At 39.1% G+C, this 27,421-nt stretch overlaps 1 protein-coding gene across 3 annotated transcripts; it reads left to right on the forward strand.

The window, feature by feature from the left end:
• Nucleotides 1-58: 58 nt before the first annotated feature.
• LOC145467155 (phosphatidylinositol 3-kinase regulatory subunit alpha-like) lies at nucleotides 59-26,340 on the forward strand. Of its 3 annotated transcripts, none has more exons than XM_081450703.1 (24): nucleotides 59-470; nucleotides 1,570-1,632; nucleotides 2,076-2,123; nucleotides 3,679-3,794; nucleotides 4,990-5,205; nucleotides 6,172-6,214; nucleotides 8,506-8,712; nucleotides 10,879-11,058; nucleotides 11,942-12,082; nucleotides 12,379-12,481; nucleotides 13,570-13,665; nucleotides 14,711-14,799; nucleotides 16,376-16,478; nucleotides 16,851-16,946; nucleotides 17,285-17,465; nucleotides 18,229-18,369; nucleotides 19,725-19,843; nucleotides 20,374-20,550; nucleotides 22,144-22,203; nucleotides 22,624-22,656; nucleotides 23,075-23,131; nucleotides 23,501-23,551; nucleotides 24,099-24,194; nucleotides 25,147-26,340. In XM_081450703.1, the coding sequence occupies exons 1-24, from the start codon at nucleotides 167-169 to the stop codon at nucleotides 25,340-25,342; spliced, it is 2,916 nt and encodes a 971-aa protein (XP_081306829.1). In that variant the 5' UTR covers nucleotides 59-166; the 3' UTR covers nucleotides 25,343-26,340. The 3 variants fall into 3 exon arrangements, with proteins under 3 accessions (XP_081306829.1, XP_081306830.1, XP_081306831.1); XM_081450704.1 differs by having other exon boundaries at nucleotides 22,636-22,656; XM_081450705.1 differs by lacking the exon at nucleotides 23,075-23,131.
• The last annotated feature ends 1,081 nt before the right edge of the window (nucleotides 26,341-27,421 follow it).

Raw genomic sequence — 27,421 nt, forward strand, 5'->3', positions numbered from 1 at the left:
TTTATTGCCGGCTAGGGCTGTCAACGTAGGTGACGTCACGGAGTGGTGGCTATTCCTTCTCTTGTAGTTGTCTACGGAGCCTTCCAGGCATGTTTCCTGCTCGAAATATGGGGTGAAAACCAAAATCTGCTCTCTCTAATCGGGGCGTCTGTCTCCTGTGCTAACCATGGATTCGGGCTGGGCTCAGTTCCGCGTTCTTTATAACTTTGAACCGCGGGATGAACGGGACATCGCTATTCAAGAAGGTGATATTATGATTGTGGCGAAACCAGTCATGGATATGTCGGGCTGGTTAACTGGAGAAAACAGTCGTACAAAAGACGTTGGAGAGTTTCCTGGTACATATGTGGAGTACATTGGTGATGTAGAAGAGCTTCCTGAACCAGCGAAACCTCCCACTCCGCCTCCGAGACCTCCACGGAGAAGGTTGACCGGGGGAAGCAACGCACCAACAAGGCAGGAGTCAAACGGTCAGTGTGATTCTTGTTGTTGTCTCTATAACCGTGTTTATTGTGTTTTGTTTTCACCGGAACTAGCTGAAATAACATCTTTTCTTCGTAGTTGGCCCTTAAGAGAGAAATCTCAGCTGCTTTTTCTACACTATCCGCGACTTTTTGTGGCGAGATCTGCAGAAAGAGTACAGTGGAATTACTCGGCCATAGCTTCCTTATGAATTTAATAAGATTACACTCAATTCAGTAGCCGTCTGCTTCGCACAGTTTTTCGATGTCGAGTGGATGCGTTTGAGTGCTTGGTTTTGAAGGAAAGTATGAGATAAGCAATTCAAACAGTGGAAATTTTAATTTAATGTGCATACTATATATATTGCAACAATGTTTGTTTGTATGAAATAACCTTGTTTATTTCCTTGTATGTTGTGCACAAATGAATACAATGTGAAATGTCGGTAACATAATACCAAAACTAACAATAGCATTTACATATGCTGCCATACGCTTACACTGCATCATCCTCAGACTTATGAAATTACAACTTTTAAGTATAAAGATGTATATATACCCCGTGATCTCAAAGGATTGCTTAAATAATACAGTATTATTTGCTCACGAGAATGCATTCAAATAAGTTTCCTTGTCATTTGATTCTTTTTCGTATGCCTTCAAATCAAATCAAACACTTTATTAGGCACAGAATTCATAAATCTAACAATTTACAATGAAGCTGTGTGTCCAAAGTTAATCTATGCAAATGAAAAATAGTACAAATTTAAATATTAGCTGTGCTAACTACAAACAGGTCGTAAGTTTATCTTTAAAAATTGAAAATAGTAATACTGTTATTTACAATCAGGTTATGATACATACACTGTTGAGTGGTTTTCAACTGAATGTTGTAAAACCAAAACAAAACATAAATTATTTACACTCAACCAATCTCAAACTTTGGTGAAACCAAAACCAAAGTAATTGCTTGATAACTTTGCAAGTAAAAGCTAATGATACAAAGTTCCGACGTTTCCAGGAAACGTAATAAATACTTTTATTAACCTTTTCCCTAAACTCTGCTTTCTGCAGTTTGAAAATTTTGCAGTATTTCTTTAATTTACAGATGAGAGTGGAGGCCATTCCCTGTCTGAGACCACGGCAATGAGACCGGTTTGGTGTTGCCAGTGTAAGTTCAAATAAATATTTAAATGCAGCTACATGTAATGTAGTCTGGTTTTTGCTTTCTTTTTTCATTTTCCCAGTTTCATAAACTCTTTCCCCTCTCACCGTCCCTTGTCTTCTTCATTTCCCTCTCTATCGACTCTCCCTTTCCCTCCTTACTTCCTTCTCTACCCCCCCCCCCCCCCGTCCCCTCTCTCTTTCACTCAAGACATTCACTTCATGTTTACTCATGTGTTCTAAACACTGGTAAGTCAGGGCTATGGTGACAGCTTGTTCTGTTGTTAAGTTTGTCTTATCTAGAGGTGCCACTGTCTCTCAGGAAAAGTACAGAGATTTTAGCACCTTCCCTGATTTCCCAGCCAAACTGCCTTTAATTACTATGCATGCATATAGAGGCAAATTATCCTGCAGTGTTTTACTGAGTCTTTGGTTTGCTTTGATCTTCAGGTGAAGATTTCATATGGGGAGTTGGAAGTCCAGCTTACAGATGTTCAAGTAGGTTTTTGTACTATGCTAATTAAACCTTATGAGCAACCCTTTTATAATTATGTAAAAATGAAGTCACAGTCAACTCTCTCAAAATGCACACCACTACTAATAACATTGTCAGGGTCCTTAGGTTCCTTACCATGAAATCCTGGGTGCCCAGCACAATAAGCTTAATGATATGAAAAAAGTCGGTTTTTCCAGTCACTCAAAGGCAAAAGTAAGTTGCCTGTGGTACACAGGCGCTTCTAGGGCACAGCCCTGAGCATACTAGACACCTCCATGATCTGAAAGTCATGACTGTTTCACTGGTCCTGGCTAAGTGTCATTATCTTTTAATTTTTCTCTGATATAAACAAATTCTTTTGGGCAGACAGCTCTCTAAAATGGACAGCTAGAGCTGTGTCCAAATGTGTCAATCTTAGAGAGAGTTTACTGATACTTGTAGTTATGTAGAGTTCAAGGGGTTTCATTAAATTAAATGATTTCAGCAACTGGTTCTCACAGGTGGGCAAAACAATTTGAACTGAACTTTGTTAGGTAAGAAAAACTTTCCAATAGATGGACAAACCAGACAGGCAAAATTGTAATCGCAGCTGGTCAATCTGCTCAGTGCATGGCCCTTAATGAAACTCCTGGAGTTCTGAGTAGTTTTTTACTTCAAGTGAATCGGCCATTTCAGGCATGGATCTAGGGCAAGGGTGCAGGGGCTGCGCACCCTCCCCCCCTGAGATGAAGTCTTCTCTTTGTATTCGCTTTTAAATTTGTTTGCCTCATTAGTCAGTTATGCCATTCCTTAGTGGTGCACCCCCTCCTAAGAAAAATCCTGGATCCTCCCCTGCATTTACGATTGGTCAGTAACAGCAGTCAAAGAAAGGTGTGTTCTATAGCCCAGTGCTAGCTGATTTTCCAGTTTGGTTGCTGAATTCTGTCCTGGGAGTTTCTTGAGGAAATTCAAGTAACAGAACTGTAAGAGGTGAATTTTTTTAGGGCTACTGAGAGTAACTTCTGGGCTAGTAGACCTTAGTTTACAGCTACATTTGTACCCCAAAAGGGCAAGCAAGAAACTTCCTTTTTGTGGAACCTTGAGTAATATACTAAAAAATTATTTCTTTACACAATCTCTTACCTCAAGTCTTGTTTCCTTACTGTTCATGCTGGCTTGACAAAATGAGTGACCTCTCGAAAATTCCGTTACAGGCTAGAGTTTAATTGGTTTTAAAAACGATGGAAATGAGCAGAAGTAAAACACCAGCGTCTTGACTGAGCCACGTGTTTGTCAGCTAGATATGCGCAATTAAACCGGAAGTCTGATACTTTCAGACTTCAAATCAAATCTTTCCAGGGTCGCTAGCTTCCTGACTTCTTGTTGAGGGGAACAAAGATGCTGGGTATGACATATTAATTTTTTTTCTCTGAATGTTCACGGTCAAGTCAGCAGAAAGTCCAGGAAATCTCAGGACTAGGTGGTAAACTGTATATATAATATAGGCATGTGTTACTATGTATGTATATATAATGATTGTGATAAATTTTTAGTTAGTTGTTACCACTTTTTATGCAGTGTGTGATTTGGCATGGCATCCTCAGTGTGTTGTGGAATTAGTGAAGTTTCCTTGCAAGATTCACAAAAGCAAAGACCAGGATGTGGAGGAAGATGAATATATAAAACTTGTCACAGTAAGTGCACCGTACATTAAATTTAAAGAAGCACAAAAAACACACAGAGTGTAGAATCTATATGTTGCTGAGGTTAGAAAAGGTGACTTAAGTTTGTGAATCTTGTGAGGCACGACATTCATAGTGGACATCTACCCTGCATAGCATAAATTTAGCAGTGTTTCAGCCAGGAAATTTTACTTGAGGGCCAAAGTGTCCCCTGAAGACCACTTTTAGGGGCCAATAAATTGAAAGCTACCTGTACAGAAGGAAAAAATGCATCACGGTACCAAGGAAAATAAAGCAGTTGATTAGGATCTATGATAAAATTCATTAAGTGCTTTTTGAAGTGTTTCTACTCAATAAAGTTTCTTTTGAATCAGATACTAGTATGAAGGATCCGTGCATTACAAGAGAACAATCCTTAGGTATACATGACATAGTCAATGATCAAGGGTTTGCAATGCATTATAGGGCGATCTCAAACACGGTCAGCCATTTGGAAGTTTTCCGATATGAAAGAATCAACACAGCAAAGCAAAAGGACAGATTGACTTCTTTTCTTATGTTGAATGTTTTAGAAGCAAAGATCTTTCAATATGATTTTCTAGAAGGACATAATGTGTGACGAAAGAACCGTTATTGATCGTCAACACAGAGAAATGTAGTTGCCATTATGCCGTATTATGGCAACTAAACCGGAATTTTTGGTCGCCAAGGACAAAATGTTAGTTGTATTGACGACGGTATCGATCACAATTTCGAGCCCTGGGATGGCTTTTGAAATGTTATGCCTGTGTTACAATGTAAGCCTGCAGTCCTGTTAAAAGGAGAGGGCCAAATTGGCCCTTTTTTCATTTTTCTGGGGGCCATCTCTGATTGTAACGCAGGATTCCCACAATGGCGCTCTCTGGCGCACTGTGGCGTGCTCTGGCACTGGAATCTGTTTGTGGCTGAGGTTAGAAAAGGTGACTTAAGTTTGTGAATCTTGTCGGGCATGACATTCATAGTGGAAGTCTACCTTGCATAGCATAAATTTAGCAACTACAATTGTGGACAAAAGTCCTTGGGACACTTATATGGAATGTAACAAGTTATCTGTGTTACAACTGTACTTGTCTGTATGGAGGATTAACTCTAATAATCACCCTTCATCCTTTCTAGAACAATGTGATTCTTTTCAATCTCTAATACATGTTCAAAAATTTGCTTTCAGAATCTTGACGAGTGGGAAGTTAATGATGTTTTGATGTGGCTTGCTGCAACCAGAAACTACCAATATGCTGAGATGTTCAGAGAAAATGAGATTACCGGACCCGAGTTACGTCAACTGACAGACACAAAACTTAGTGAGATGAATATTACAGATGCTTTTCACAAGCAGTCCCTTTTGTTTGCTGTTAAAGAACTTTTCCATGGAGATTCTCCAGTGGTAAATACTGATTGACCCACTCTGTGCTACAAAATAATGCACAGAGCACAGTATACTGTAGAATTACAGCTAGACCTAGCCAATCAACATCACTCACAATAGCTCTACAATAAGTATAGGTAATCATATGGTTTTGAGATCAATTTGGAATTAATTTGCACTTGTGAGTTTTTCAAAAAGCTGAAATTTCACGAGCCGGTTCGGCGAATGCAACTTCAGCTTTTTGAAAAACTCACAAGTGCAAATTAATTCCAAATTGAACAAGAAAAACCGTATGATTACTTATTAATGACATAAATGTGGAAAAAAAAAAAAATTGCGTGGAGGAAGTGCCGGAAGATCTTTCTTGAAGCCATATTTTCTCATTCAAGAAAACTTTCAAAGTTTGTGCACAAAGTTTTTGTCATCATTTTAAGTGATATCATTGGCTTTAAAAATTTCCTATTGTCTTTCAGCCAATCATAATCCAGAATTATGATGTGTAATTTGCAGTAGTGTTACACTGTTTGCACTGGTGTTACACTTGAACTGTACTGCCCTCAGCCAATCAGAATCGAGTAATTTTTTGATACATATTATTATTTTACTTAAATCAAGTGGAGGTCTGTAATACTATCAAATACAGAATCTCATTTCTGATAACAAATTATAATTCAGAATTATTATAATTATTAGAATAAATAAAAATAATGGTTATTTATTTTACTCAGTCAAGAAATTTTTAGCTTCAAAACTCGTTCTCTGACATTCAAGTGAAACTGATGTTGTGTGAAAGTAGAAAAATAACAACCAAAAAAAATTGCTATTAATATTAACAAACTACCAGTATTTAGTCGTATTTTACAATATTACAACTTTGTGACTCACAGTATTATGTCAAGTAGTTATTTCCTAGTTTTCACTTGCACATTTATCCATGTATCATATTTTTAAATGTCAGTGACTGTCCTTCCCTTTTATTTACAGAGAAATTCAGAAGTATTTAGTGGACTTCAGGCAGCCAAAAGAGGTCAGTTTCTTTTGAATGTACAGTGTATGTAACTCATGTGTTGCATTGCAGTTAACTAATAGATTGTAAAAGTACAGTTTTTCTGGAAAAACTTTGAAGAGTAGTGATTGTGGGGATGGTACCCCACTTTGCTATCGCACACAATCATGTTTGTTGCCTCGTGTGTTCCAAACTCACTCTGATGAAGAAATTCATCTAATGGTGTGCTCAAGATTTTCAGTTTTAGTTCCTACTCTGTAGAAACAGTTGCCCGGGCGGCCTTGATTATGAATGTTTTTTATTGTGTTCTTTCACCATAGACAGATTGCTTTATTTACCAATGCAATAACATTATTATTATTATCACAGTGATACATGTAATAATTTAATTAGTCATGTAAATTCTGGTCATTTAAGCCAGATGCCTGGTACCTAACATTTGCATGCATTTTTATTAATTTCTGCTTGTGAATGTTGAAAATTGGAAAGATTTTAATTTGAAGCCTTTTCCTTGACCATACCCACCAATAGTAACTTGAAATTTCTGCCTGTTTCAATTCTCAGTGACATCTTTGTAATCTGTAGGTGAACCAAATAAACTACTTACAGTAACATTGAAAATCAACATTCAAGTTTTGAACTGAATTGCTTTTTGAATGTCACATTGTATCAGTTCATTTCAAGGATAGAAGGAGAATGAAATCAAATTTCCATTAAATGAATGCATTAATTTTTTTTTCTGTTATTGGTAATGATGCATGACTTATTTTGACTACAATTTTATTACACAGACAAGATACATTGTATTAATAAATAAAATTAATTAATTAAATAATTTGTATAGCTGCAATAGTAGACTTTTTCTTCAGATATTTGATGAAAAGTATTCCTGTATGACTGTTATTATAAGTATCATTTTTTGGGGGATTGAATCATTTATAGCCGAGAAATTTGCAATTATGTGAACGTGCCCATACATTCTCTGTAATGGCGTTCCCATACATGCTCTGTAATTTAACAAATACTTTTTCTAGTTTGGGTATTAAAGCTATAGATCTGAAATTAACAGACATCATCTCTGCATCATTATCTATTTTATTTTTGGATTGAATTTTTATAGCCGAGAAGTTTGCGATAATGTGAACGTGCCCATACATTCTCTGAAATAGCGTTCCCATACAAGCTCTGTAATTCAACAAATCATTTTGTCTAGCTTGAGTATTAAAGCTATAGGTCTGAAATTTAACAGACATCATCTCTGCATCATCGTCTATTTTATTTTTGGATTGAATTTTTTGTAGCCGAGAAATTTGCAATAATGTGAACGTGCCCGTACATTCTATGTAATAGCGTTCCCACACAATCTCTGTAATTTAACAAATTATTTTTTCTACCTTGAGTATTAAAGCTATAGATCTGAAATTTGACAGACATCATCTCTGCATCATTGACTTTAAAACTGTTCGTTTTGTTTTTGGATTAAATTATTTTTAGTTAGTAACGGACAATTTTGTAAAGCGTCTCCACGCATAGCTGTTAAACAGTTAATAATTGCATCAAGTCTTCCGGCGACGCTTCAACAGCAGCTCACTTTGTAGGACACAGGAGTGCAGTGTTGCTCTACCGTCTTGAGGTCACTGTTCAAATCTGGCCGGTACAAAGGATCTTATTCCTTTTTCTTTGTTTCTTTTGCTTTTGCTAAGGATGAACAGCGGTTGTTTACAAAACTTACAAAGCTTCGCCGTAGTTTCCATGCAATTCCTTCAGCGCGAGGACGCCATGTATAAAATAATCGTTTGGCATTTTATACCTGACAAAAAGGAGATTTGTTGTTTTGCTTGCTCTGCCGGCTTTTCGTCCTTCTGTGATTTCTTCTTCCTCGTCCTTCTTCTTCCCCTAGATCCGCCACTGCTTAATGACCAGTTAGTTAAATAAATCTCCTAAAGTAAGGATGAAGAAACAGCGGTCGTTATTTTATTACTTTGTAGTGTTTATTCAGTTTCCTCCTCTCCTGGACTGAAACAACAAATTGATAAAAACAAACAAAAGAAAAAAAGAAACCTCTTCAGTTGATAACTCAAAACAAAGGTTGTTTCCCTCTGCACAATCTAACAGTGTTATCTTACTTGATTTCTTGAACTACCCAATTTTCCAAACTAATTTTCGTTTTCCTTGGAAGTTCGAAAAATCAGGATTCCAGAGATTCAAAATCAGGGTAAATTTAATTGATAAGGTGTGGATCCATTTGGAGAATGTTAAATAAATGTAATGTTAAGTATTTTTTATTGTAATTTTTGGATTGGTTCTAACAGGTTCCAAAGGAGGTCATTTATTTAAAGAGCAGACTTTTACCTCTCTGCATTGGTGTGATAAGTGCGGCAAGTGTCTTTGGGGACTGCATCGTCAAGGGGTTCTGTGTTCAGAGTGTGGCTATCAATGCCATAGAAAGTGCATGTTTGACACTATTGCTGTGTGTCCGAGGAGAAGAGTTAGAGTGCGAAGAGAAAGCGATGCAGATGGTAAGATCAGATCACACTTATAAGTTGAATAATTTATTAATTGTCAATATAACTAAGACAGACAGACAGACAGCAAACAGACAGACAGACAGACAGACAACCACGTTTTGACGTCTTCTGTAACCCCCATCCACACTACATTGAAGAAATTTGAAACAAATGGATTCCATGTTGCCGTGTGTCTGTTATGCAATGTAGCTTACAGATGGTGTCAAAATGCGGTAAGAACAAAAGCGTGACACACAAGCCGTTGGGTTAGTGTTAGGCCTAGTTCACACTAGTTACATAACGACCTAACGACGTAACGATATTTAAGAAATAGAAAACGTGTAATGTGTTTCTATCTAGTTATAGAAACACGAGTGGAAGTTTGGGAGAACGAGAAATGCTGTGGGAACACAAGCCGCAGGCGAGTGTTTCCGCAACTTTTTCGAGTTCTCCCAAACTTTCACGTGTTCTTTCACGTCGCTTTCCGCGGCGAGAAAAAGGAAAACAACTTGATAACTTCGATTATCAAAATGTAAATTCTCTTTGCTCGCGCCGTCATAACGTCGACAGCTCGTGGTAGTTCTGTGTTTCTATCGAGTTTTAGTATAAATCTACTAGCGTTCTATCACGAATGGCGGTCTCTGATTGGCTACGCTACTCACTATCTACTCTGTGATAGATAGTGAGTAGCGTTGCAGTGTGCGCTTGTTAACGAAATGACGGCCGCCTCTTGGCGTTTTCGAAGAGTCTGTGAAGAGGATTTAGATAAAGTTTTGAACGACTAGTAGATTTATACTTAAACAATTAGATTATTCGCTCTCGATCTCTATGCGATATTATGCGCCCTCACCAACTATCACGCGATAGAAATCTCGAGCTCATAATCTAATTGTTAAATAGAAACACGATTTTAAACCAATCAGCGCACGTATTTTGTTAGGACTGTTTTATAAAACAAAATAATATGACAACATAATTGCTTAAGCCTAATTCACACTAGCGACAAAACGACATAACGACATAAGGCCAGGTGAACAATGGAGCATTTTCTTTTGGTCTTTAGATTCCTTCATTTTTTTGTCATACAATATAGGATAAGCATCGATCCCAGTGTCTTTATGTTCATGTCGTCATGTCAGGATGTTCACACTGCAAACGTAATGACGTAACGTCCTTGTTATGTCGATATGTCGTTATGTCGCTAGTGTGAATTAGGCCTTATGTTGGTAATGTGAACATCAACTCATGTTGCTATTATGTCATTATGTCAGGATGTTTACACTACAGACATAAGATCCTTCTTATGGTCTTACCGTGAAACCTTACAGCGTACCCCATATTAAGCGGACATCCTCTATTTAAGCGGACAGCAGTGCAAGTCTCATTTTTCTTTTCCCACATTCACTGTAAAAAATACCTGTATTCAACGGACACTTCTATTAAGCGGACGCGGACACCTTAAACTTGACTTTAATGGTCATTTCTTTTGTTAGAAACTTGTATCAAACGGACACTGTAAAAAGAATGCATGAATTTGTTTGTCCACGTTTTAGTAGATCGACCAACAAACTGAGCTGTCACAGAAATGCAATATTTTGTTATTCTATTTTGTTTTTACAGAACTTTTGTTCTTGTTTGATTTTGTAAACCTTCACATGATTCGATCAGCATAGATACTGTTACTGTATACTTAAATCGCTTTACCTCAAATACTTGTCATTGTTTATAGAAATACGGTATTTCAGAGTTCCCGACCGTTCACGAGAATGTTATTTGAGCCTTTCAAGGTCTTTTAATACTGAGGAGTATTAATATGACCCTTTTAAGACGAATTCCGAGGGAACCTGTTTTCAACGGACACCCTGTATTAAGCGCACACTAGCACGGGTCCCGAGCGTTTCCGCCTTATACAGGTTTCACTGTATGTTTATGTCATTATGTTGTTAAGTGGCTAGTGTGAACTAGGCGTAATTACTGATGGTCTTGTAAACCACATTTTGACGTCTTCTGTAGCCCTGTCCACACTAAACCGGAGAAATTTGAAAACGGCGTTTTCACCATGAAAACACGTCAAATGTTTTCCATGCACACTGCGCCAGAAGAAGTTTTAAAACGTAACAATCACTGGCGGAATTGAGCATACACGAGCACTGAACTTTCCATTTTTTTTTTATTTAGTTCCAGTATTTGGAGCAGAACTTGGTGCACAGTTTCGTCCAGCTGAGAAACCAGCACCAACTATAGTCATGAAATGCGTCCAGGCTATCGAGAGAGGACATTTATTAAGGACGGTGGGAATCTACAGTATTGTACCATCAGGAAGTGAAAAGAACGCTCTGAAGACGGCATTAAATCAGAGTAAGTCATGAACGATAATAGGAGTGTATTTTCCAATACAGTCGAATCTCCACAAACGGTCACCTCTCTACAACGACCATCTGCCTACAACGGCCATTTTGTTATCAGTGTCCCTGCGGACGGTCCATACAGTCACTCTTATTTTAACCTCTCTACAACGGCCACCTCACCACAACAGCAACAGCCACTAAACCTCGTCCTAACTGGCAAAATAACGTCTTAACGGTCAGTTTATTACGACGGACGAACAGTGTATACAAAGCCTAACTTTTTATTGTTGAAGATCACGAAACTTGAGCGTTACCACGTGTCGTTGGTCTCTGTTTCTGTTTAGTTCCTGTTTTGTTGATATATTGTGATTGTGTTAAACACTTAATAAAACGCGGCAATAAGCAATAAGACAAAAGTGTTGCACCCCCGAAAAATAACAGGTGTTATATTACACCCTTACCTCCCCGTAACGGCCACCTCTCTACCTTCTGCTGAAGGATCTAAAATTTACATGCCCTCAACGTTGTGACTACTTGATCACGACCTATGCTAAGATGAAGCACCCAGCTTTTCAGCCAATCAGACATGCAGAGACTGAACTGTATAAAGAGCGTTGACACTCACGTGGGAAGCACACATGCAAATTTATTGGAGTGTTTACATAAGGAAAGAGTTCAATTCTCACAGGATTGGTTTGGTACACCAACATGGCCGCTGTTTCATTGTTTTGGAACACCAATATGGCTGCCATGACGTCATATGAAAACACTCTATACAGTAACTATGATACAGTGGAGTCTGATTCAATTTAAGTCAGTGTATTTGCGACAACTTATTCCACATCTGTGATCGTAAGATTACAGGCTTTAATAGTGTTTTTTTCTTTTTTTAGGTGCGAAGAATGTGAACATGGATGACGAGGAATGGAGAAGTCCTCATTGTGTTGCGACAGTGCTTAAGATGTATCTAAATGAACTTCCAACCTGTCTGTTTACCGAAGAAAAATATTTTTCTTTCGTCAAAATGTTCAGGGGTAAGTCCTTTTTGCTGGAAGTGTTGTAATGTAAAATGAAATTTATGTTTAACTGACGGCAAGACGACACAACACGAGACGAGACGAGACGAAATGGCACGACACGACAGGGCATGACACGGCACGACGTACAATAACATAGAAACGACAGGGAAGTCCGTTTTGAGAAAGTTGACTGCAGTTTGTGTGAGCAAAATAGACTACTGTACTGTTATCAAGAGGACATTTTAAAGTCTTATTGTTACGTTTGTACTTTTGATTTTTGGTTTGAAATCTGGTTTGCTTCCTTTTTGTAGATGAGAACAGAGATGCCGTTGGCACGAGACTCAAAGATTTGGTTGCAAATCTACCTCATGAAAACAAATCTCTTTTAAATTATCTGTTGCGACATTTCTACAAGTAAGAAAACTTCATGATCTAACATTAATTATCTAAATATGTTTGTATGTAGTGACTGGGTATCTTAAGAGGCCAAAGTAAGTCCTAAAATTAATTGTCTTGGGAGCTTGAGCCAAGCACGACGACTATGTGCTACGCGTGTTCTGCAACGAGAACGTTGCAGAACATTAGCGCAGCACGTGCGTTATAAATCTTTATAAGGTCCCTGAGAACGTAAACCACGACGGGTTTTTTCATTGTCATTCATTGGAACCCCACCTTACGGCCACTTTATTACGACCATTTTATTCTAGCCCAAACAAAAGCTCAGTCAGTCATTTTCTTATTTAGGAACCCATTTCATATGGCCACCCTAGTAAGATTGACTGGTTGTTAACTTATTGTAATCAGGATCTGTGCTTTTAGGCGTGGCTAAATCTACAGATTAGTTGTAAGCAAATCGCCAAAGTATATAGCAATCCTCTGAAAGTTGTGATGAAATTCCATGGTTGATAACAAATCCCGAAAGAAACGAGCCTCCAAAATATAGGACCACTGATCCGAAAGTAGCAAATAAAAATTGGAAATAACAGATTTACGGTAACAAACTAAACCAAAATGTCTCTTATTACAAAGTCGGTATTTTACTCTATTTCAACAATTTTATTCCTATTTTATTCGGCATTTTACTCCTTTTCAACAATCACAAAATGTATCCCTTAGACCGCGAGCAGTCTCTCTTTTCTCGAAAACTGTGGGGAAGAACGCAAAACAAGTAAGCGTGCGAGCGTGACGCTTACCTGTTGCGTTCTTCCCCACGGTTTTCAAGGAAAAGAGAGAATGCACGTGGTCTATGTATCTCTTTTTTTTTCATTTTCCCACAAATGTTGTGCACGTTTTTGTTGTCTTAACGTAGCGTCCACCAGAAAGTTGCGACCCTTGGAATATAGCAATTGGAAACCGTGATTTATGAGGATAACTTTCGAAACTCTACGTTTATTTAAGTTAATTTATCGTCTAAATAGAAAATCGAAATTAAATGTTAGCAACTTTTGGGAAGCGGAGGTTCCTAAATGGTTGGTTGCTCAAAGCACACTTGTTCTTTTTAGGGTCAGCCAAAGTGTTGAGTGGAATGACATGTCCTCCAGGAAACTAGCAGCTACCTTTGTTCCCATCCTGTTACGGCCGACCCATCAGTATATAATGTAAGTCAAGTTGATCATTCAAAATTTAAACAAAGGAAAAATAACTAAAATAAAAAAGAATTTTAGGCCCAGTTCAGACGTCGTGCTTCTGCCGTGTCGAACTAAATTCAGGAATTATGTTTGACCTAAGCACGGCGTCTGAATGAAACAAAACAATTAAGTTCGACAAGTTCTGCTGTGATACACGACTCTGGCACGGCAGCAATTCAAACGTCGTGCTTCTGTTGCACCAAACAAAGTTCATGAATTATGTTAATGTATTGTGGTGGGATTGCGTTTCCGGGAGGAATTCCGAGGAGAATTGTTGGGTGATTTCAGTAAATCCTGAATTTGTAACGATTCTGGTGGGATGTCTGAATCAGAGTCGCGTTTCTGCCCTGCTACAGTCGTACCTTATGGCAGCAATTAAGTTCGGCACGGCAGAAGCACAACGTCTGAACTGGGCCTTTCTGATGTTTTTGGTAACTGCTTTTGCTTGCTCAGCATGGCACGTTGAAATGCCTTAGATTGATCGATGTAGCAGAGGTTGTCGTTGTCAAATAGAAAACTGGTGGAAGTGTCCCTGAAAACTTTTTACTGTAAATGCTTTTAAAGTTCTGTGGCGTTTAACGCACAAACTGGTATTTTCTATTAATGTTTGGAAAACAGTACTAAGAAAATACGCGCGCTGATTGGTTAAAAATCGTGTTTCTATAACTCGATGGAAACACAACTAGCACGAGTTGTCGACGTAATGGTGGTGCAGGCAAAGAGAATTTACATTTTGATATTCAAAGTTAACAAGTTGTTTTCCTCTTTTTCGCCGCAGTGTTTTCTTAAAGAAATAGAAAACATGTTCTCCGTGTTTCTATCGAGTTATAGAAACACTCGCGAAAGTTTGGGAGAACGAGGAATGCTGTGGGAACACAAGCCGCAGACGAGTGTTTCTACAGCTTTTTCGAGTTCTCCGCTCGTGTTTCTATAACTCGATAGAAACACGGTACACGTTTTCTATTTTTAAATAGTTGTTTTTTGTCACTGAGATCATTTCGACACTTCTTTGCAGGAAACTGGTTGAGGACCATGACATCACAGTAGGAATTATTGACTTTCTCATAACCAATGGAGAGTGGACAAGAGAGGTGACGCCCCCAGGTACAAAAAAAGACATGTTCAAATGTTGTTGTTTATAGTGCAATACAGTTGATAATGCCCAGTTAATAATGCAGTTTTCTAGGCCTCAAAACTGCATTATTTTCACACAAAACGTAGAGACACCATCTCTTATTTGGTTAAGAATATAACACGAGAAAGCGAAAATATTTCTTAAAAGCCAGTGCCGTGACTGCAGGCCAAAGAAACCATCCGGGTACTACACGCTTTATAATTTCCAGCTCGTCAAAGAGAAGTGTACTTTGAATAGAAATTCCAATAGATGAGTTTGCAAAGAGAGTGTAGTTAAAAGCCTGTAATCAGAAAGTCTTTATTCAAAGTAATACCTCGACTCATCATGTCTTAAATTCGCTTCGTGTCGGTTCATTTACATGCATTCTTTTTGTCGGTTTCCTTACAAGTCCTCCGAATATAAGGTTTCTCAGTTATCAGCCGTGGGGCAGCTGGCCTGTACGCTCGTAAGCCCAGGACTCGAAGTTAACTTTTTAGTCCACGTGCAAAGTTTTGCTAGTATGATTTTTTCACTAGCTAACTGGTGAGACCACTAGCAAATTCTTTCCAGGTTTTTGGGAGACATGGATGATTCTAACTCGCAAACGTTTGCAAGTGGATATTTTTCTCACTAGCAGATTATCAAAATCACTTGCATTTTGCGAGTTTGCGAACGTTAATTTCGAGCCCTGGGCTAAGCCCTTACTTACAATTTTTATTTTTTTTCGTTGGCTCGCTTGCCTTTTTGCGCAAAAGAGCAACAGTTGGTTGAAGCACTTGCAAGCTCGTAGGTGAAATATAAAGTAGTTTTGAACGCGTCTTATCTTTGTAAAGCTGGCAATTACCCGGTCATGCTGATACCTATGTTCATCTTAAGCAAATGAAAACTCGGGAATCTTCTACAGGTGACATTCGAAGGCAGTGAGTGAAAGTTGGCCCTTTCCGTCGGTTTTTTAAGCAATAGAGCACTTTTATCGTGTGTAAATAACCTCATCTAAACGCGAGGAGGGTCCCCAGAATTCGAGACAGTTATGCAAACCCAATTCACCCAATCCCCCTCCCCCCAAGTGTTTAGATTAGGCTATTTAAACACGGAAAAAGCGCTCTATTGCTTTCATAAAATATTTCTCAAAAATATGCGCGAATCTAAAATGTCACAACCGCGTTTACTTACTCTCATCTGAACACACCTATCGACCAATGAGAGCGAGCTTAGCTTAGCAGTTATTTAATAGGAGATATTATAAAATACACAGAAATTGAAGATGCGATAAAAGTGTCCCTTAGCTTAGGGGACGGTTAGCGAGGCTACAGCTCTTCAAAACCCGGCTAACCCCTGTATCCCCCTTCGAAACCCCTTACGGTGCGGCGAGGGCTTATAACCGTAGTATATTGAAGTCATCAATGCTGTCGTAAACTGCAATCACAAAACTGTTCATTGATCGTCATATGAGGTTGAATGTCTTTCTTGTTGTTTCTTACCCTCTTTCCAAATTGACATTAATTCTTAATCCCAGATTGACATTTAAAACGAAACAATTGATTTATAATTGCTTTTAATTTGCAGTGCCCCCTAGATCAGCACGACCACCTTCTTTGGGCACCCCGGCAGAGGAGAGGTCCGCCAAGAGATTGCAGGATTGCCCCTGGTATTGGGGTGAAATAAACAAGTGAGATTTCTAATGGTTTTCTTAAACTGATCTTGGGGTTTCAAGTTGATTGATTACACAACTAAGTTAGTTCAGAGTGCCAATATCTAAAATCAACCAATCAGATTGCTCCATTGCTGGTCCAATATTCTCGAAGTATCGGACCGGGCACTGTCCCGAATGATCCCGCGAGATCAGTCTTGAAGTTTTTGGGGTAGTCTCAGTTTTGTAATAAATCACTTATTAACCAAATGCGAGGGCCGTACTGAAAGGATATCGGCCCTCGGTCGTTTTTGTACGGATTAGAGTTAGGGCTGATATTCTCCAAGTACGGCCGTCGCGCTTGGTGAATAAGTTATATATCTCTGATACCTCTGTTTTCTTTCATTTCAGAGAAACAGTCAGTGAGAGATTAAAAGATCAGGAAGACGGAGTATTTATCGTTCGGGACTCGCGAAGGTTTCCGGGAGAGTATACACTGACCTTGAGGTATATTGAGTTCATTGTTCAACTCATTTCGTACCATTCGTTGTTTCAAGACTATGTGGAACGTGGTACTTTCCCCCCAACCCCCCCCCCCCCCCCCCAAATTCTGTGCCTGTGCCCGACGCTCAATCGAGACCGTGGATTTGAACTTTCCGGCCCTATACGGGGATGTTTTGGCACGTGACTTGGCCATCCCAAGCTCACGTGACAAATAGATTCCCGCCATATTTACTTGAGAAAGACGCTGTGATAGCGTCGAAAGCTTGTGATCGATAAACCTCGGCATCTCGTTTCGTATTGATAATAAAACAAATTAACAGCTAATTTCTGTGTGATTTTAGGAAAGGAGGGTTGAACAAACTGATCCGTATTCTGCACAGAGATGGCTACTACGGGTTTTCAGAACCGCTCACATTTCCATCTGTGGTTGATCTCATCAACTATTACGAGAAAAGATCGCTGGCATCTTACAATCCGAAGTTGGACGTAAAACTTTCAACTCCACTCCAGAAATATGATCAGGTAAACACAATTACAATTGAACCCCACCTTACGGTCACTGTTGGGAATTGTATTCAGTGAGTTGTAGGCTCAAACTCCAAATAAACGAACTATTTAATGAACCAGCCACGTAATCCGGAACATACAATAAGCGACGAATCACAATGGCTAAAAACGGTGAATAAGCTAGACTCAAAACTCCAAAAACAGCGGCAAGGCTGGCCTAAAATCTTAAACACGGTAAGAAAAATACAACAAAGATGAAAATCTGCAAAATTACGTCAGCGAAGTTCAAATGTACACGCGAGCACATTCTGAGCCACGATTGGCTAATTAAAATCACCTGAAGTTACGCGCGGACAAAAACTCATACTAAGGCGAGAAGGGTGATTTCAGAGTTCGCAAAGTTCAAAACAGTCACCATGTTAATACGGTCACCCCTTTATTACGGCCACTTTTGACCTGCCGAAACGCCCATACATTTTCGTAAAAGAAAACCCCGTTAATGAGGAGCTACGTCACGGTTTGCTGATCTTGAAAAGTTTAACCTAAATATTTCAAGTTCGTCGTTTGTAATCCGTGTTAATTTTCTTCATCCTTAACCATCCTTGTTTCTTTATGGTTTATTGTTATCTCATTGGTGTTTTTCTAGCTTAGGAAACTTTTATTTTTAGGTTTCCTTCGATTTAAAGGTAATTTCGTACGTGGCCAAAATAACTCAACGTGACTGTGTGGTAGCTTGGCGTGACTGTGTAGTAACTTGCCGTGACTTTCTTTTTTCTAGGATGATGAAGAAGAACCTGGCCAAGGCCCTAGAAATAATATTGATCATCTAGTAGAAAGACTGAAAAAAGTACATGTTGAGTTCATGGAAAAATCAAACGACTATGACAAAATCCACAACGAGGTTGTCCAGTCAGAACAGGTTGGTGACGTGTTTTTGTGTAGGTCACGCAATCGGCTCAAGAATTCCTTGTCACGGAGTACACTCCTGTAAAGGTGAATTAATCAACATGACACGAGCGTGGGACAAAGAAAAATTCTGAGTCCCCGACAGGAATCGAACCCATGACCTCCCGAACACCAGGCGGGCCCTCTATCCACTGAGCTACGAGAACTCGTGGAGAGCAAGGTCATTTAACTGAGTTCATTTATGACAGGTGTCCTGCAGGAGTACACTCCTGTTCACAGAAGATTACGTGACTGACGCTTTTCAATTGTTCTTGTGTTTGATGTGTTACTTCCAGTCACCTTGCCTTCGGTGTAGCGTGTACAGTTTTTTTTATGCAGATAAAGTCATGACGTAAAGGTAGAACTGCAAAATGTACAGTTATAATGCAGATTAGATTATGACTGAAATCGACTGAAATGTAGAGCCGTAGAAGCGTACAATGTAATGAATTATCAATGAAACTTACAACAGTAGAAGCGAGCCATCTGCGATTTAGTTGAAGTTTTGACCGAAACATAGAGCAGTAGATGTGTAGAGCGGTTTACAATTGAGTGTCGTGTAACCAAAACCAAAGTAATCTTTCTAGCCAATCACAAAGGACATAGGCAATCCAGTGAACCAATCAAAACTCAAAGACAAATACATGTCGCTGACGCAAAGCGCAGGAAAACAAGCGCGAGCTGTTGTTTTATTACTGTTATTCCAGCATGTCTCAGCTTCATGTTTACGAGTGTTTTTGTTTGATTTTGTCCATCAGTTATCTTCCACTGCATCACTCTCGCTGTCAGAACTGTCCTCTACCGCTAAGTTCTTCAAAATCTCGCTTGTGCAGTCAAACTTTCCATCTGTTGGTTCTTTGTAATTGTCTTTAATATGTGGAATACCGTGCCTTATGCTTTGTTGGGTTTGCTATTGTTTACGATGACGATCATATTGATTATGTTGTCACAGTTCTGAGGCCAAAGCTGCATATTTTAAAGAATAGACAAAAAAAGCGAAATATAATACACGCCAATTTTAATTTCCTCTCAAAATCGCGAAATTTAATACTCGCGTAAGATGGCGTTTGACTTTTCGCGAAATTGCATGAATATACTCGCGAAATTTAGTGAGAATAAGGTAATTGGATGACAAAGTGGTTTGGGATTTTAAGCCAATCGTGTAACGTAATAATGCAAGACTTAATCGAAAGCGAGTAACTTTCGACAGTGAAGGGAAAACCGTTCTATCGTGCAAATACTGTAGTGGCACTTACGAGGTGTAGCTGCACACAATTTGTAATGCAGGTTAAAAATGGTCTGAAATGTAGGGCGTATTTTCATTTTCAGGAAATAACAGACTATCACGAAGAACTTGATGCCCACCGTGAAATTGTTAAAATGATCGATGACCAAATTATTCTGCACGAGTCGTATCAAAAGGAAGCTCCTCCTCAAAACAGAGCGATGTGAGTACACATGCAATTCTGTTTTGTCGAATTCTTGTTTGTGAATGTCGCTTATTACAAGTAGCTCTTATTGGAACGAATGAACTAAATCAAATCATTATTTATGGTACCACATTTTGAATTTAGTGTTAGCAAAAGATGCCAAACTTTCGTGAAGATCTTTACCATCGTTCATATCTGATCTTTGCCCGCTGGGAGGTGTGTATAGTGAAAAACTGTAATCGAGGTCTTGAAAATACTGCTTGAGGTCGTAGGCTGAGGGCAGCATTTTCAAGCCCAAGGTCACAGTTTTTCAATACACGAATTAACCCTGACCCGGTAAATAACTTACTTATTTTTCCTGTCGTTTTTAACACGCGCGTTACCGTGACCGTGGGCATAGATGGGAAAATTCTGACGGCGCTAAGAACCAATCAGATTACAGGATTCGGTAAGGCGCCCTCTGGGAAAGAAAATAAACAGTCTTTTTTTCTACGTGTAGAGAAAAATTGCTACTGTTTGACTGCTCTTTTCAATTTATTTAATTACAGACTTCGTCAAAACTACGAGTTATTAAAGCACAAAAAGCAAGAGGCAAAAGGTATCCTGGTTACTCTTGAAAAAGAAATTGCCAACATGACTGAGAAGACCCGTGTTCTAAACAAGCGCATGAACAGCATCAAGCCAGAGATTATAAAGCTACAGAGAAGCAAACAACAATACTATCTGTAAGTATTAATACTCGAAAAATGAAAAATTGGGACATCCCTGCGCCATCCCCGCGGGAAGGGTGGCGGGAGTTGGGGACAGGGATGACACAGTGGGGAGGGAACTCTCCCCACCCCCCCCCCCCCCCTTCAACTCCCCACCATTGTGGCGCAGGTTCGAGTCCCGGACTCGGCGTCATAAGAAGGTTGAGTTTGTTGTTGGCGCTCATCCTTGCTCCGAGGCTTTTTCTTCGTGTTCTTCGCTTTTTCTTCCTCCACAAAATGAAAAACCAGCACTTCTAAAGTCCAATTCGATTTGGAAACAGTGGAAGAAGAGCCTTTCGGTGGAATGTACCACTGCAAATTCCGATTTATTCGTTATTTATTTTGTTGTATCACTGGAAAATCGTACAATTCTGACAATACGCTTTCGACTGATATGAGTTAATTGTTGAAGGTCTTTGTGGGATAACACCCATGCCTTAATAATATTTGGGTTTGTATATTACACAGTGGACCCCGTTAATCCTGTCAACAAAGGGCCACAAAAATCTGGCTGAGCTTTTCTTCAGTCCAGAATAAAGTGGCCGTAATAACGAGATGGCCGCAATGCGGAGTTCCACTGTATTTGGGAGGGGCGTTGCGTCTGAAAAAATTGTTTAGTTGCACAAATGAATTTGGTGTAGTAGAACACTCGAAACACGATATCAAATAGAAAAATAATACGTGTTACCGTCATTAAATGTACTACAATACAAAGCAAGGTCTGCAATGAGAAGTAGTAATAAGTTACAATTTCGCTCCCAGGATCTTTCTTCTTCTAGGAAGCAGAGAGACGAGAGTCCCGGGAACGAGGTGTAAGAAATTACAACTTTCTTTGAGAGTTGAAGGGCTTATTATCGGGGGACTAGGAAAGAAATTATCGGAAATTTATGGCATTTTCAGCAGTAAAATAGTACTGGTTGTGAAGCTTGAAAAATGCTCCAAACTATCGTTAATTGATTAAGAAACAGTTTTAATTTAACGCCATTATTTTCCTGTATAATATAGATAGGACCCTGCGCGCGCTCTGATTGGTCAAGAACCCATATTTTATCAGAGTATAAAACAGAGGAAAAGCGTGTTTTATTGTTTTTCGCCACATTACCTCTAGTCAACTTTTTTGTTAGAAATGGCGAAAAACAATTTTTTTTCGTTGAAGAAATTTGTGATGGAGTTCTCCGCTAAGCAGCAAAAAGTTTTGAAGACGAGGCATGTAGCACTTTAGTTGTATTGAATTGCGTCGGTTTGTCGATCTGTGTGCTTTGTTGTTTGTACTCGCGTCGTGTAAAATCTATATCATAAAGCAAATGAAGAAGCCTAAGCGGTGTATTTCACAATGACAAAACCCTCCGGACATTTGAGAACATGAGGGAAATGAAGACAACACTCGCCTGCGGCTCGAGATTTCTGCGTTTCTCTCTTTTACTCAAATGCCCTCGTGTTTGATCACAGTGCAATCACGGCTCAGGCTTCTTTATTTGTGAAATAATTGCAAGGTAAGGTTCAGCTCGGAAGACGATGGCTACTGTTTTACTGATTTTAACCCGTTCATGTTTGTTTTTCTGTCTACAGCGTTCTCACAACAGAGAAGGGAATGGAAATAGAGAAAGTAAAGGAAAAAATCGGCGAAGAGTGAGTGAAGCTCTATATGCACGATTTCCCATTCAATATTATCATACTCTCAAAGCTGCGTTAGGTAGCCCTCCTGTCCCACCCCTCTCCATTAAAACCTTCTCTAGAACCCCTCTTCGCTCCTGCTTCTCCGGTAGTCACATTTCATGGTTTATTCTTACTCTTGTTGTGGGCAAGTTTGTGTGAAAACAGTCTCCGAATCTATTTATACAAACGCTATTTAGAACTTGAAAAAAACTCCCCTTCTCCACGGACTCCACTCTTTCAAATATCTTGAGAGGAGTTCCCCACTCCCCTCTGCTCCTCCCCCTCCCTCCCACCCCTCCCCCACCTACACGATGCATGTCACTGTGCGTTCACTAACTTGTTCGGGTCTCGCAGCCAAACCGCAATTTATTTTGACTCTGTGTTGTTTCTTTGTTCTCCTTACAGAGGAACTGAACGAATTCGGAAGTAAGTACCACCTTGGCTTGTTTTACTTCTTTCCAGTTAGTTACATATTGTCATTTCCTCTCTTCCCTTCTATTCTCTTTCCTTCCATTTTCGTATCTTCCCATAGTTTATAGAATGGTTATGAAGCCCGGCAAACATCAAAGGAGCAAACAAAGAAGCCGAGATTTATGTTGGAAGATCCGCGATCGTACACAGTCTCTTGTTTGAACTCAAACACTGTGCATAAATTACGTAACTGAAACGTTGCTATTTTTCAGTTCATCAGTCATTAGTAAACAATAATTGTGTTTTGTTCACGGTCACAGTTGTCTTGTATTTTACTTGGCCCCATACTGTAGGCCCTAAGATTACCTTTACTTCTTTGTACCTGTTTGCTCTCACTGCTTAGTACTAATTTAAATTCACCTTTTGTAAACAGTGCTTTTGAGCAGGATGGTTTACAAAACGGCAACTCTCAAGAGGACATCTATGATGTGCAAGATTTACTCAACATTTTTCGATCATTATTTTATTTCTCTTTACTCTTGCCACTCAACATCAAATTCGCAGGTGATGAGAATGTACGACCTCGTATCCTTCATAGGATGGTCTTATCTTAAGGCAGCACAAACCAGTTTCCAGCACTTTCCGTGACTGAGATTTTGATAGGTCATTATAACCACTCTTTATCCGTGGATGCCATTGTCAGGCTTGAAGATATGAATTTTATTTTCTCGTGTTAAAAGCAATAACTGTTTTACTCGCTACACTTGTTCGTAAAATATAATTTATATCTTCGCGCCGCTATGCAATATCCTCTATATATAATGGTCATTTAACATTTTGTTCTTATTCTCTGTTATAGGCCTGATGTAGACCTCTCTGAACCGCAGTGGCTACGTGGGATACTTGACAGGTAGTGTACTGCAACGATTAAGTTCTGTTATCCCCAAATCGCACAACGAGTCATGAGTGTTCTACATTTATTAACAATTACTTTATGTTACAGAGAGTTTGTTCGGAGAGCTTTGACAATTTGAGCTGTAAGCTCTTCATCTGTGTGAATTTTTTTGTCCTTGACTATTTCTCGAGATTTGTTTGGCTAATATTTATACCTAATCGTACCTTTTTGGTACGCTTCGGTGGCATATCAGGTGAGTTTGGTCGAGCCATGGTTCCGAGCCGTGGTTCGTATTTTTATGAGACTAAGTCGAACCAAAATATCCATGGTGAGACGAAACAAGCCTGATATGGCACCGAAGCGTGCCAAAAACGGCACGATTAGGTATTTACCGTACTTATTTTTCGGTCAAGTGAGCATGATATCGTAGCTATATCAGGTCAGTGACTTGATATCAGTAAACACGGTTTCTGCTTGGTTAATTGCGAATTTGGGTACGTTGGTCTACGGAACATGGGACCTATGAATTTGGTCATATGTTTTTTGTTGTCATGGTTTGTAGGACTGAGGCTGAAGCGCTCTTGAAAGACAAAGTCGACGGTACTTTCATGATCAGAGAAAGTAATCGGCGGCCCGGGGAATGGGCTGTCGCCCTCAAGTAAGTTTATTGTAATTTGCCTGGTTTTCACTACTACGTAAGCACAAGCACAAGCATAAGCATAATGGTAGTGAGGAGGCCCACAACACAAGCATAAATACGTAGGCATGCGCAGAATGGATAATTTAAGTTAAAATAAGATGGCGGACTTTCGCTCATGCTTATGCTTACTTGACATAAATACAAGTACACACGTGAAGAGTGGGATAAGACTGATGTCGAAAATTGAACGACGTGGTGTGCCTCTAATAATGATAATGATAATGATAATAATAATGATAATAATAACAACAATAATAACAATAATAATTATGATAAAAATAATTATCACAAATATTTTAACAGGATGGTCCATCAGTGTATAAACACTGTTATCAAAGGGGTCCTGTGAAAAAACAAAACTATCGTGAAAATATGGCAAAAAAAGGTTAAATTACAAAATTGGTAAAAATGTTCACTTATTATAAGCATTTGTGAAATAGAAACTTGTCTTGAAGTTATGGATCTAAATTCGATTGGTAGCTCATTAAAAATCTTGGCTCCTTGATAGTGAAAGCTCTTCTTCCCAAATTCAAGGCGAACTTTAGGTAGTTTCACTGATAAATCATTGTTCCTTGTGTTCTTAGAAAGAAGTGATCTTTCAAATTAATTCTTAAAGGAACTCAGTCACGGTTTGTGCATATTGAAAAGTTTAGCCTCGATTTTTCAAATTCGTTTTTTATAATCCGTATTAATCTTCTTCATCCTTAGCCATTCTTGTTCCTTTATGGTTAATCATTATCTCTGGTGTTTTTCTATCTTATTTAACTGTTATTTTCGTGACTGGGCTCCTTTAAAGGAGGTGCAAACATTATTTTCAAGACAGTCGAAGACAAACTGACTGCTTTTTCGCTTAATTAAGTTCTCGGCTGCCGTGCTCTGACTTTACCGTAACGTTTAATTTTTTCTTTAGGCACAGAGGTTGTGTGAAGCACATTGAAGTAAAGCGAGGTCCGGAAGGCTGCTTTGGTTTCGCGGTGAATTACACCACGTATCCAACGTTGGTTGATTTAGTGCGGCATTATCACGAGAACACGCTACAGGTTCATAATCCCGAACTCGATACAACCCTTAAATTCCCCCTGGGGAGTTTTGTGGGGAGGAACTAGTAGAAATTTCACTTGAAGCTTTGTGTTCCGTGCAATCTTGGTCCAAGCGAAGAAGGCTTGTCCAGGGTGGGGTAACAAGGGAAGTTCCTTGTTTCCTGGGGAATTTCTTAGTTCCCGATGGGAAGTTCCTTGTAGTATAAACTTGTTATTGTAATTTATTTTTCTTTGCGCTATTGTGTAGAAATCATTTATATATTAAGATTTATTTTCATTGATAAATACTTTTTATTTCAAGAAAATTGTCTCGGTAACTTGTAAGTTCGTTAGGCGCGTTGTCCGGAAATTACTTCTCGAAAGTTTAATAAAATATCCTCCCTACCAACTCTGTATTTACTCGGAAGGCAGAGTAGAGTTTAACGTTTCCTTACTTGTAAGTAAAATAGGCAAGAGTTATCAATTAGCCTGTGTACATCCGCCCCTCCCCCCCAAAGAATCGGCGTCAGAGGTCTTTCTCCCCAATTTTTTTGAGGCGAGCGGCGGATTTACACAGGCTATTATCAATTAGTAATTGTTCGAATCCTTCGCGATCTTTTCCAATCTTTATAATCGCCGTTCCCTTTGTTAATTACGTTAATAGACTACTATTTTAAGATATATTTTGATTTGAATTAGTTTTTGTAAATCACCAGAAAAAAAAAAATGATGCAACCCTATAACACTGTAGGCTCGACTTCCAGTCCCCACCCCTTCCCCCTGAGGAACAAAAAAAATTGAGCCTAACCTTCTAGCTGTTGTATTAATGTTCGAGACCTAAAAGATGGGGATAAAATAGTTTACAGATATCGCTTGCTTGGGCAATTTAACTTTATTGCGTAAAGATTAGGTGAGAAATTAATACTTCAGTATTCATTGGCATTAGAAACTATGGTCATTTTGTGCTACTGTGTCATGCAAGGTTTTTTCTAATGAAAGATCTCCTTGGCCTTGTGTTTGATACCTGTTAAGTGAAGCATAGCAAAGGTTCAATTCTGGGAGTGATAATAAATTATTATTTTTGATGTTTGTGGTTTTTTGTTACTTCTGTACTTTTCGTAGTCGGTAGCGTCACGCAACTTTTCTCAGCAGACGTTGTGTGACACGACCTGCAGATAACGGTGTTGAGCCAAGGATGTTTCAACTTTCCTGCTGGTGTTTCCTTCCGCATGGTGTCCATTCTATCACCAAAACTTGTTTACAATGAATAAGCGCAAGAAAAATCACTTGTCAGTGAAAGATGTTTCATTTTTTGGTAAGACTAATTACGTAGTGTGATAAATCAGGGTCATACTCTGTGCTTAGTTGCATCTTTGCCTACATTGTAGTTCCTTGTCCTCGATATTTCGCCTCGGTCAATCGTTTTCGGGTCAATTAGTCGAGGCGAAATTCTTCTCGGATACGTCACTGAAGTCAATTGACCGTGAAGGCCTGGGAGAAAGCCGTACAGGAACCGGTTCCTGTACGGCTTTTTCCCAGGCCTTCACGGTCAAGACGACTGACTGGCATTGACCCAGGACAATTAATTAAACCTGTTGTACCAGTTTAATCATTGAGGAATGTGCGGCATACTGTAACAATTCGATTAGGTGTCCTTTAAATAAGTGCCCAGCCAACACCACAAGGCCAAATCGATTGTAAATATTATGAATATATAATACAATTTGATGTCCTTTTAAATACTATTTTACATGTTTCCATTTGAACGTTTTTCTTAGGAAAACGGGGAGGGGAAGGTTTACGAGGTTTTGTTTTGTTTTGTTTTTTTTTTTAGGGCGAGGGGAGTCCCCTACGATAAGACTTTACCTTTAACATGTCTAAGGCCGGCTTTTCTTTTCACTCGTCCATGTGTTGTCGTTGCGGCCATTTTTAACCGGTGATCAATAAGCTCTTGCGAGGTCTGGGGCCGAGAATTCGTTTCTGCATATTTAATAATAAAACAGTTTCAGCGATCGATTCAACATGTCTCCCGCTTGAATTAAGACTCCATAAGAAGTGAGAGCCCCCAGTGTTCAACGTGAAAACAAATCTGGGTGGTTTACTCTTTGGGAACAAGTAATTGTGGCAATACAATCATTATCCTGAAAGTGTGCTTTTTGTTTAACA

The sequence above is a fragment of the Orbicella franksi genome, chromosome 14 (assembly GCF_964199315.1).
Source record: "Orbicella franksi chromosome 14, jaOrbFran1.1, whole genome shotgun sequence".
Lineage (NCBI taxonomy): Eukaryota > Metazoa > Cnidaria > Anthozoa > Scleractinia > Merulinidae > Orbicella > Orbicella franksi.